The following is a 12,579-nucleotide window of genomic DNA, read 5'->3' on the forward strand; positions in this document are numbered from 1 at the left end:
ACAACTGGGTTAACTCATCCTAGGAATACCTATTTCTTGAGCTAGCTGATCTTTGACCAATAGGACATGTGAACATTCCCTTACTGGCTAGCTATGTTTACTTCTCCCAGAACTCTGGAGTAGGAGCCCTTTAGCTGATAGATGATTATAATGGAAGATAATTGCCACTGTCCCAAAGAAATATGTGGAAAGTAGGATACGTAAGACCTTAGTTCTGTTCAAAAAGCAGTTCTTCAGTTTAAATAGCAAATAAGTCATTCTTGGGTGGACTCAGATGATGATATAGTAGTGCCTACCTTTCATATTGCAGTTGTATTTTGATTTCCTACTTCTCCACTGCCCCTTGCCAAAGTTAAATGCTCACATGAGTGAGGTTGGCTCCCACAGACACAGTACGTGCCTTGCTAAATAAGGTAGTTACATGACTCTTTTTTCTGAACCTCGTTTATGAAGCTAATATTTATTCCTTTTTTTCTTTTTTGGATATCTTAGTCCTGAAAAATGTAATTAAGATTTTATCTATGTAAAAATACCTGTGTTTAACAGAAAGGTCACTGCACTGAAACAGAAAGACTTTGGTGTGAAACAAAATTAGTAGAAAAACAGAAAATAGTATAGCTGGCTTCAGAGTTTTGTTTGATCTACATTCTTCTTTGTCCGCTCTTGTGTCAGTTTCTAGGTGATAATGTCTTGTAAGCATTGTGTAAATTAAATCTTAGTGTCTGTTAACAGAAAGAAAAATGAGTAATAACAACTCATTCCTCACAAAAACCTTTCTGGACAAAAGCCAGGTGTAAGAAGAAGCATTAGGGGACTTCCTTTGTTATTTTTTTTAAGACTTTTATGAATTTACTGTGAAAGAAATTAACTGTCTAATTGTGTCCATAGTAAATGCTGTTTCAAAATGTGTTTAATTTGAACAGTATAGGTTATATTACAATGCAACATAAACCTGTGAAATTTTTCCTTTCCTGTGTAGGTGATCTCTATGGTGCCATAGGCTCTCCAGTTAGGTTGACTCGAACTGTTATTGTTGGGAAGCGCAAGGAGTTGGTGCAGCGCTTGCTCTATGTTCTAACTTACTTCATCCGGTGCTCTGAGCTGCAGGAAAATCAGCTGACATGGAGTGAGAAGGCTGGGGAAGGAGAGCAGGTGCTAAATGGAAGCAAGATCACAACTGCACTAGAAAAGGGAGAGGTAGAGGAATCTGATTATGTGGTTGTCACTGTTAAAAATGAACCTGCTCTTGTGCCTCCAGTCCTACCTCCAAAGAATGATGGAAGTAAGAACAACAGTACTGCAGAGTGGGTGCATGAACCAGAAAGCACTCAGGCTGTCCCAGTCACCTCAAAAGAAAAGAGGGAAGCAGTAGGAAAGGCCAGTCAGACCTCTGAAACATCTGTTGACTGTCTAACTAGCAGTTTCTGTAAAGGAGTTGCTGATGGTAGGAAAAGAGCTGTCACTGATACAGGAATCGTAACCTACCACTCTGAAGAATCATCTAAATTAGAGGATGTAATGGATGTAAAGAAGAAAAAGAACCAGAATGAGAGAAAAGTGGAAAAGCAGTTTTCTAGTAGGTCATCTGCCCTGCCTTGTCCTGAAAGGTCTGGCCACAGGAGTTCACAGTTAGAAAAGGTCACTTTTCAGATTGGAAGTTCAGCATCACCAGAGTCAGACTTAGAAACTCATAGAAGAGAAATGGAAGAAAATCTGAAGGCATTAATTAAAAATCCAGAGGTGATACATTGTGCCTCAAGTTCCACAAATCTGACTGTGGATGCTGCTCAGAATCAAGAAGACAGTTGTGAAGCTGCCTTTATACCCATCAGTAAACATAATGTTTGTTATGCACAAATCCCACCGTGTGAGGAGAAGGAAAATATACTTAACCAACATATGGAAAGTAAAGGAACTGAAGTGAATCTAATTAACTCAATATCTAGTGAACTGCTTTTGCCCATGGATAACACAGAGACTGTAAAATTGCCAAACATTAAAGAAAATAGAACTTTATGCTCTGGCAATCTGGAGAACTATTCTTCTGACTGTGTAGAAGCAGATTCTGCTGTCAAACAGGATTCCCCTAAAGTAGGTGCTAAAGATGTCCCCTATGGGGATTCTAGAAGGAAAACCTCCTTCAGAGTTGAAGGGGACATTCCAAGGAATGAGAGTTCAGACAGTGCTCTTGGGGCTAGTGATGAAGAAGGTGATTGTTGTATCCCTGATGAAGTACATCATGATAACATCAACAAACGACTTGAAGAATTTGCAGAAGTGGAACTTCCTTTGCCAAGGTAAAGAAATCTGATTAATTTAGAACTAAACAGAGTCAAAAGCTGTAGCTACTTTGGAGCTGTTTAAAGTTCCAAATCTGAAATCTTCTGGGACCTTGACTAAGTTCCTTGCAAACAAATTGGTAGCAGACAGTGATGTGGTTAGAATTCCTGTAAGCAGATTTTGCAAAAAGAAAGTAGAGACAGAGCAGGTTTAATAAAGTTTTATGACAAAAGTATACTTCAAATGCTTAACAAAGGGTGATCAAACTTTTTATGTAAACTGACAAACATTTAATGTAGACATGTAGATAAAACATCTGAGGACAAGCAAAACTTTGCTTAAAAGGATAGCTGTTTAGATTGAACATAATTGTTATTTCAAATACAGATTTGGAATAAACATGGGCATGCTATTTGAAAACTGAGCATTACAGGTGCACATGGAGTTTGATGGTGCTTAAGGTCAGTTTCTAGACTTACATTAAGCATGAGAATTGAGGAAAACTCAAATTTAGCAGAATTGTAAGCTGCTGAATATGGAGCTTATACATCCCACAAAGTCTAGTGCGTATAAATTTTCTTATTTACAAGTTTGAAGGAATCAATAAATTGTTAAATTTCAGCTTTTAAAATTCTTGTTTCAAAGAGCACCAGTAGATGTTTACCAGTGTTAACATTTATGTGTACTTGGAGGACAACTATTGATTAATATTTGCAGTAGAAGCAAGCATGACTTTGCATTCATGTAATATCTGCATGCATTTTGTCAAGCAAGAGTCTTACCTGCTTTGTGTTTCTGTATTTCAGGTCAAATACCATCAGCAGTCAATGTGTGAAAAACTTTGGAAGATCACTTCTGGGTGGTTACTGTCATACGTATATACCTGATCTAGTACTGCATGGAATAAATAATGATGAAAAACTCAAGCAGTGTCTACTAGCGGATCTACTTCATGCAATGCATGTGAGTTAAAGTACCGAGTCAGAGTAGGAGTTGTGATGTTACTGAAATCTGCAGAAGCAGTTTATTTCAGAAGGTTACTTTCTTTACTTACCTGTTCTGAACAGCCACACCTGTCTTGTCTTCCTTTTTGAAAGGTGTAGCCTCTTAATTCACTATATGCAAACCTGTTCATGCAAGAATCATGTGCTTTCCTTTATTACTTTTAAGGTTTCTCTTCAAAGATTAACACAAGGAAGATTGTTTGCAACTTCAAGTTACAAACAAGGAAAAAACCCCTTGAGCTGCTTCTCTTTTCCATCACAATAGCAGATAGAATTACCTGTATTTCAGAAAAATTATATGCAAGTTGAAACATCTAATTTTGCCACTTAGTGGCATGTGTTGCAGGTGAGGTAAAGTCTTGTTGAGGCCTGTGTGGTACTAGTCTGTAGCAGAAATGACTGACTACAGAAGGTACTTGTATATAGCTGAGAACTTTGCTCTGTTCTTTCTCTACTGTAAGTACTCCTAAATTATAAAATTTATAACTAACCTTTCACTGGAATAACTGTGTGACCTCAGTATGCAATTTAAAATGCTTATCTAGTAATTGTCAGCAGCTTCTTTCTGTAGCAATTAAGAGTCATCCTGCTGGCATGACTGCATGTGCTATCCAGAAAGTGATGTGTGTGTTTGTATATTCTTTAAGCAACAGCAGATTGGTTTAATGTGATGCTGGCTCTTCTTTGATGGATGAGAAGTGGACCATGAGCCTGCAAAGCTCTTGCTACCAGGAAGGCCAATACTCTCCTGGGGTGCATAGCAAGAGCAGGTCAAGGGAGGTGAACCCGCACCTCAGCCCTGGTGAGGCCACATCTGGAGTGCTGTGTCCAGTCCTGAGCTCTACAGGTCAAGAAGGTCAAGAAGGATGAGGAGCTACTGGAGAGAGTCCAGTGGAGAGCCCCAAAGATCATTAGGGATTCGGAACATCTCTCTTCTCAGAGGAGACTAGAATGAGATGGGATCTCATTCATGCATATAAATATTCTAAAGGCAGGTGTAAAGAGAGTGGTGCTCAGCAACAGGACAAGGAGCAATGGCCATACACTAAAACACAAGAAGTTCCACCTCAGCATCTGAGGAAGAACTTGTTTATGTTGAGGGTGACAGAGCACTGGAACCAGCTGCCCAGGGAGGTTGTGGAGTCTCCCTCTCTAGAGACATTCAAAATCTGCCTGGACTAGTTCCTCTGTCACCTGCTCTAGGGGACACTGCCTTGGCAAGGGGTCGGATTAGAGGATCCCCAGAGGTCCCTTCCAACCCTAGTTATTCTGTTATACCCTGCCTGACTGTACAGAGTAAATTCCCTCACGTATCTCTGAAACATTGAATGTACTTTCACTATCACTGGATCAGTGTAATTATTACACTTTTCATTTTGAAAGAAATTAATCTCTTCAGGGTAGGGGGAATACATGAAGAAAAATAAAATGGAGTAGTGACTTTCAGGCACTAATGAAAATTAAATGTCTTGATCAAATTGGCAGATCCAGTGCTGCTGAATGTAAATCTTGTCACTGAAGTTGGTATTCCTTGTCATTTTCCTTGTCATTTCGTTCTCTAATGGACAAAAACATGCATTGAATCACTTTATTTGCCACATCAGTGTGAATAAAAGTAGAACCTCAAACTGAACTGTGGAAATGTATATGAAAGTATGACATAACTGTATCTTGTTTCTGTTGCAGCATCCAGTGCTAGATGAGCCCATAGCAGAAGCTGTCTGCATTATTGCAGACACAGATAAATGGAATGTACAAGTAGCTACAAGCCAGAGAAAGATGATGGACAGTGTGAAGTTAGGCAAGGATGTTCTGGTTTCGAGTCAAGTATCCAGTCTGTTGCAGTCTATTTTGCAGCTTTACAAACTCAACGTCCCAGCTGACTTCGTAAGTATTACTTTATTGAAGGCTGAAGCTAATGGAAATCGTTTTAGCTCAAATAGCAAACAGAATTCTGTACACTGTGTTGCAATATCAATGAACTAATGCCTGATAAAATGCAGAGCTGTTACAACATATTGAAAAGAATCCATGCTACAGTCTAGTAATGGATACTGGTTTGACTGTAATTTACATTAAATAGATCAGATTAAAGTTAACAACTCCAAAATACATGTGCCAGAACTTAAGTTGTTTAGGCAATTTTAGCATGGTCCTCATGTGTTTAAGACTCTTACATTTGTTTTTTATATTTTTTGTGTAAGTTCCACACTGCTCTACTCTGAAAGTTGTTGAAGTGTCTATCTACCAAATCCTGGTTCTGGCAAATAACTTGCTATTCTTGGAGTTCCTGTTCAACCCCATGCAGTGGATGCCTCTTCTCTCTCCCAGCTAACTGTGCCTCTGTTTATTTACTTGACCCTTCTGTTTTATATATTTGTTAGCATGTGCAGTATTGGGTAGCTTTGCTGATGGCTCCACAGGATTGATGGGATGAGACACCTGGAAATGGGTGGGTTGCAGCAGGGAATGTTACTTTGTCACATTGCATACTCCCTATCCCACAGCATCCTTTCCTGTCCTCATTTGTAGTGGAGTTCATCAGAGCAAATCAGTAATGCTGGTTTTGCTGATTACAACAAAATTACCCACAAGTCTGACTGCAATAACTGTAATTCCATTTTTAGCACATGATTGTTGGTGAGGGGAGATGGAGTGTTTTTTCAGTAGTTGCCCCTTTTCTAATAAACAGAATTGATTTGTCCTTCAGCAGATGCCTTGAGAAATTCTCTAGGAATCCCGTGTAATGACTGCACCAGCAGATGGAAGAGGAAGATAGAGCTAAACACCAACAGCTCTAAATAGTATTGGTTGGCACTGCTTTGGTTTAAATTGGTGGTATTGATTGCACTAAGTTCTTCAAGTCAAGTGCTAGGCAAAATATGTGGGTACATTTTTGAGTGTTTTCTCTGGATTCTTCTAGGCACTGAAAAATATGCAACTTTGGTTGAAATTGTATCCTAACACTAGCACAAACACACCTTAAATCCTGGCATTTTTAAACTGAGTAGTTGATTTTGCAACTGAAGTGTTTTTTCCATTGTTACCTTCAGATTTGTATATGCTGTTTCTATATGGTTTGTGTGGTTTGGGAGGTGTCTGGAGGCAGAATGATTTTCATGGGTTTTTATTTCCTTTTTCTTACAAAAATGATAGTGCTAGTAGTTTGTAAATTTTTCATAATTTGTGTTAGAGACCTTTTGATCCCTCTGTCAGGGAATTTTGCAACTCTGCTGAAACAATGTCAGTGCATGGAAGCAAAGTGTTCCTAAACTCTAGGAGATGTGTGACTTTTTCACAGTAGTATTTCTATTGATTTAAATTTGAATAGAAACATATTTATTGATGTACTCATATCAATCCCAGGGGACCACAGTGCCATATGTTTGAAGTCTCCTTTAGGAGTGCATGTCTCTTTACATGCAGTTACTGTTCAGATGAATAAGTATTTTTGGGGTTTTGTGGTACTAACAAAAAAGAACCCAATTTGAGTCCAGATGAAAGGCAAGTGGTGATATCTTGGTTGTACCACTTCAGACTGGTAGTTGTGCTGCAGAGAGCTTTGCAGTATGTCCTGGTGAGAGGAAAGTGCTGATTGCAACTGCTGCATTTCAGCAAAATGTCAAAAGTTTTACCTGCACCTTTAAACTTAGTTTAAGCTACTCTTCTATTTTTGGAAGTTACTTTACTTTCTTTCCACTTGGTCAATGAGAAACTGCAGGGGAAGCTAATATATAAAAAAGACTTGCAAACACTGAACAAGATGGGTTAATGTAGCAAGCTGTGGAGAGAAATGTCTTTTGATTCTTTGCTGGTATTCAGAAGGAATAGATCATATGATGTAAACAACCCTTCTTTTAAAATAATGTGGGATTCTTTCTTACTTCTTCCCTCATAACTTAAAAAAAAAAAATCCATAGTCTTTAACACAAATACTGGAATTGAATTGAACTGCTGCTTTGTCAATCAGCTGCATGCCCTCCTGAACAGCTGAGAACGTGCTCATAGGCTTTTTGCATGAGGGTTACCTGTTATGGAAAAGATTGGAGCGCTTGCTTCCCTTTTGGCCAGAATCATAAGTGTTATGATCATAATTAGTTGAGTGAAAATTTGCTTGAAGCAAATTGATCAAACTATTGTCAAAAACCTTCTGCCTTTCCTCTACTGGTGGCAATGACTTTCCTCTACTACCATGTAGCACGTTTTTTAAAATGCTTCTTTATTTTCCATTGTTAAGACTCAATATTAGCTCATTGAAAGAATAATTAAACATCTTCATCTTGCTCCAGATGATCAGAAAAATACATATTAGGCTACCTACAAGCCTGAGTCTTTTGTTTCTCATTAGCTTTTTAATTAAACCTGGTCTGACTTCTAATGCTTAGGGCTTTCATTTAACTCCAGTACATGGAATGTTGGCCTGAAGATATTTGCTGCTACTGTTTCAAATTGCTGTCTGTGCCTGCTGGATGATTATATGTTTGATAATATGAGGTTCTGCATGTGCTTCCTGATTTCAGAGAGCTGAACTAATTTAAATTTTTTGAAGTGGTCATCCCTGTGAAAAGAAGGAATATATCAAATTGAATGTACCTTTGTCCTAGAACAAAATACCTTATAAGACTTCCTATCTACTCAGAATGTGAAGACATGCTGCCTGCTGACCTTGTCTTGCCAGAATAGCTAGCCTCTCTCTCTCCTTGAAGCCAAGGTTCATCTGCTCTCTTGTAGCTGGTATATGAGAAATTGCCATGAATCACATGGCTGTACTTAAAAATAATATGCATTTCTAGCATTCCACTACTGGAAGAAAAGTGGAATGATTGAGCTTTCGACTTGAACTATTGCATTTTGGCAATCAGCATCAAGTGTTTAAGCAATTTTAAACTAGAAGTATTTAGGAATTACGACAACAAATGCCTAAAGTGGATTTGGAACTTAGCTGCTACAGGAAAGCAGTCAGCAAAGGAGTTAGAATTCTGTGATGAATAAGGTACTGGTGTCTTCCACATCTTGAGTCTTAGTTTCTTGAACAGCACTAGAACCTTAGAGCTAGAATGATAATTTTAGAAACTGTTGTCTAAACCAAGTCTTTCAGAAAAATAGGACTGACTTATAACAAAGACATCTTGATCCAAGAATTCTGCCTTAACTCTTACTAAGATATCTTGAGTCATTTTGAATGTCATTAAAACTTTAAGTCAGCAGAAATGCAGTGACTTGAGTGGAAATAGGGGTGCAGTTTGTGCAACAAACTTGCTGCCCAAGAGAGCTGGAATGCCCCAGTTCTCTGAGGGGTTTCCTCTTTGTGGGGTAGTGTAACCTTTTAATATTTATAGCACAATTGTAATAAATCCAACTGCCTCTTCTAGATTTTGGAGTGGAGACTTAGTTTATCTTCTAAGATAGCAGGTAAAGTGATGTGCTTACATTTCTATAATATTTGCATGCAATTGCAAAAGTTGTTCTGAGGTTTTTGGTCTGTATTTTCAGTGCATAATGCATCTTGAGGATAGACTGCAAGAGATGTATCTCAAAAGCAAAATGCTTTCAGAATATCTGCGAGGACATACAAGAGTACATGTAAAAGAACTAGGAATTGTATTGGGGTGAGTATTGCAGGTATCAGTCTTAAGCAATGGCAAAAGCTGGGGCAGTTATTTTTCCTTTTCATCTGACGTCTTGCTCTCCATGAGGATTTGCTTCATATTTAACACTCCTCTTTCATGTGCCTAATAAGTTGCAAAAACTTACTAGGGTTCTACTGAGCTATCTCAAAATCAGGAGGAGACATTTATACAGCAACAACAAAATACTTGTCATTTTTATGTCTTCAGAATTAAGAAAGTTTGGATTTTGGTCATTAGGAAGTTTTCCATGCATTCATATATACTCTTTTCTGTTGTGATGTCCTTAATGGAAACTTCATCCCAACAAATACTTCAGAATTTTTGGAATGAAAAGGGTGCATTTGTGTCTTGAGGGATGAGATGGTCTCAAAAATAAACAGGTGTCCTGTTCAGCAGCTGTCTTCTAATAATAGTATTGATTGGCATATAACCTTTAGGGATCTGCCTGCTGACAGCACAAAAGGAGGAAGATACACTTTCTCAAAATGTTTTTTAGCACTGTAGATTAAATCTGATTTATCTTTTTCCAGACTGTTCAAGATTTCATATTCAGAAATGTAGCTGTAAATAGTGAAACCCTAAAATAAGCACTTTTCTCTGTGTGTTCATGTTAAATATGTATAAATATGGCATACATCCTGGCCTCTGAGCAGCTTCACATTTAGAAATAGTTGGAAACTGACCATTGCACTTGAGAGACATTCCTTGAACAGTTATTGCATAACAATAATTTCAGCTTTTGGTCATTTTTGGTAAGAAAGTGCTCCTATGTAGTGAACCGAGTTGTATTCAAAACTTGAAATGCGTAATCTTCCATAAGCTGATATTTAGTACTTCGTTAAACTGGGCTTATTGGTGCCTACTCACTGGTAAGACTATAAGCTAAGGCTTATGGTTTAGCAAATAAATAAAATCTTTTATTTAAACTACAAAAGATTATATAGCACAGAATGTAATACTGCTATCTTTTGATTTAACTGCTAGCATACTTACAGGTTTTAAGCATTATTTACCTACCTTTACTGGTATTATATGATTATTGACAGCAAATAATAATTAAACAATGAACTTGGTAATAGCAAGACACTTTAAGTTTCTTTAAAATGGATGAAAAGTATCATCTTGTATTTCTCTTGCAAAAAGTGACTGTATATTATTTTAAAGTCTGTCTCTTTTTTTTTAATTTCTAGGATTGAATCCAATGACTTGCCTTTGTTGGCTGCTATAGCAAGTACTCATTCCCCATATGTTGCTCAAATACTCTTATAAACTAAATTCTCAGGATAGTCATTCCCTTAAAGTACAGTTATGAAAATGGGAATGTTGAAGGAAGAACAGAGGTGCCAAACACTGGTAAAGGGGAGCACTGATGAAAGCAGGTGATGACTGTACATTCTACCACCTTCCGATTCTGATTTCAGCCGGATGTTTTATCGGAGGACTTCAGTTTACATAACAAAAAAGGCATTCAGGTTTTTCTTACAAAGTCACTTCTGACATAAATCAAGAGACTGCATCCTTGCATTTTATTTTTATTCAAAGGACAAAAGTTAACACTATGTGGCAGACCAGGTGCTGCCATCCAAAACGCTGCTCAAAACCATGAAGTACCAGTTAAAAGAACAAGTGGGTTAGAATGGATTTTATAAAACTATGCTTGTGAGTGTGGTGTGGTGTATGTTTCTTTGCTGGGGAGGAGGAGGAGGAGCTGTAAACTCTGTATATAGCATTCCTATACAAAAGTGTATTAGGTGGGACATGATTTTCTTGCAGAGCTTACATGATTTTGTATAGTAGAAGTGATGGGCTCAGAACAAGGAAACCTGAATTCAGCAGCCAAATGTCATGGGAATGGAGGTGTGCGTGAGGTTGATGTGACTTTTCCTTTTAAGGACAAGAGGTTGAGAGCTGTGGCTGCTTTTGTTTTAATGAGAAGGCATTCAAATGGGCCTATGGCTACAAGTGGAATGGAATGGACATCCAAGGGAGGGATTTTGTGGGAAAGCCTTATGGAACTTCTGCTACAAGTTTACATTTGTTGCTGATGCAACTTGAGTAACTGTTGATTTGCTGTATGACTGTGGTCCTGGGAACTAAACTTGTTTGGTGTCATCAAGTATTGCTATCTTCCAAGGAGTATGAATTTGAAAAACTTCTGAACGATGCCAGTGCTGTGAGCACGTGTCCATGTGCACATACACCAAACAATTGGCACAAACTGAAGACAATCATATTGGGGAAATACAAGACAACAAATAACCCCTACCAAACCTTTAGTCAAAAGTATTGCTTTTTTCCAGCTACAAGTTGTCACTCTGAGTAGGAATAAAAGAAGAACGTTGTTTGAAGGAAAATGAAATGTAGGGGGCAAACCCCAATATTTGATATTATTCTGAATGTTTGCAATTACCCTTTTTTGATTCTACAGAAATCTTGAACTATCATCCAGGTGCCTTTCCTTACTAGGTTAACTACTCTGACACCAGAAACTACTTCTCCACAAGCTGATACTGGCCTTTGGTGTTTCTAGAAAGCAAAATAAAATTTTGTACTTCACCGTTTTCATGTGGTTGATTAAAATGAATGTAAAAAATACTTTTTTTTGCATAAAGCACTGTTAAGCTGGATATGAAACTATGGACCAGACTGAGGAGAGAACAAAGGATCAAAACATTCTTAAATGGAAAACTCAATGTTGGACTGTTCTGTTGTGAGCCACCTTGAATATGGTGTCTGAAATTGTCATCTTGCAAGCAAATTCTTGGCAACACAATTGCTTGAAAATAGTGAATTCTAATAAGAAACTCCTGGTCACCAGTTGTGAGTTCTCCTTGTTGGTGGTTACAGATTTTTAACACTGAAGGGACACACTTTTATTGGAAGTGTTTTTATTTCCTACTACCTTGATGTTTGGACTTTTCTACAGTAAACTTTCAATGATTTGAAATAATGAAATGTGCTTATTGTGAATTGTTTAAATGTGATGGGGGTCTTGATTAACCTTGTGTTGCTTTTTGAGGGAAATAGGTAGACTGGCCTACTGTGAAAAGAGGTTGTTTCCACTTAATATTCTGATACAACACTTCTAAAGCTGTTCCTTCTATGCTGGTTTTCTGACCTGACATTCCAAATGTTTCTTTTATTGCATTTTCATACTTCTCCTTACTATTCTGCCTAAAAAGGATAAAATCTTTCTATGGTTCAGGTTTTTTCCTCCTGCTTTATAGCAAAGCAAACTTTTCATATCTCTGGTCTGTGAATCCTATCTGCTGGAAAGTAAAGTTACCTCTGCATATGGCTTTTAGCAGATACCACTTTCTATTTCACAAGGTTAAAACAAAGTAAGAACCATAGAGCAAGTCACATATTCCTAAACTACCCTCTTGATGGAGAATGTGTGTGTGCATGTGTAAGACTATGAAACTGCTTCTCTGAGTGTATATAGAAATCCTCATGTACTTTCTCTATTTCATGTCACTCTTAAATAGTAGCTGAGATCATTAAAAGTCAGTCCAGTTCTTTTAAAGTGGGGTTTTTATCTGAACAGACTCTGAAAGTTATTCAAAGAAATATATGCTAACATAAAGATGTGCTTTTGTTATCACAGAGTTTACTAAAGAGGACAGAGATCTGCAGACATTCAGTGATTTCAAGATTAATACCAT

At 37.7% G+C, this 12,579-nt stretch overlaps 1 protein-coding gene across 5 annotated transcripts in view; it reads left to right on the top strand.

Moving 5' to 3' along the window:
* The window catches only part of FNIP2 (folliculin interacting protein 2), a 48,740-nt gene extending 36,928 nt beyond the window's left edge, over positions 1-11,812 (top strand). For 3 of the 5 annotated variants that reach the window (XM_058837385.1, XM_058837384.1, XM_058837383.1), the window contains exons 14-18: positions 980-2,297; positions 3,087-3,243; positions 4,971-5,171; positions 8,778-8,893; positions 10,105-11,812. In XM_058837385.1, the coding sequence (XP_058693368.1) occupies positions 980-2,297; positions 3,087-3,243; positions 4,971-5,171; positions 8,778-8,893; positions 10,105-10,183 (1,871 nt within the window). In that variant the 3' untranslated portion in view covers positions 10,184-11,812. The other 2 variants (XM_058837386.1, XM_058837387.1) reach the window with 2 other exon arrangements.
* The last annotated feature ends 767 nt before the right edge of the window (positions 11,813-12,579 follow it).

Source organism: Poecile atricapillus, chromosome 4 (assembly GCF_030490865.1).
Source record: "Poecile atricapillus isolate bPoeAtr1 chromosome 4, bPoeAtr1.hap1, whole genome shotgun sequence".
NCBI lineage: Eukaryota > Metazoa > Chordata > Aves > Passeriformes > Paridae > Poecile > Poecile atricapillus.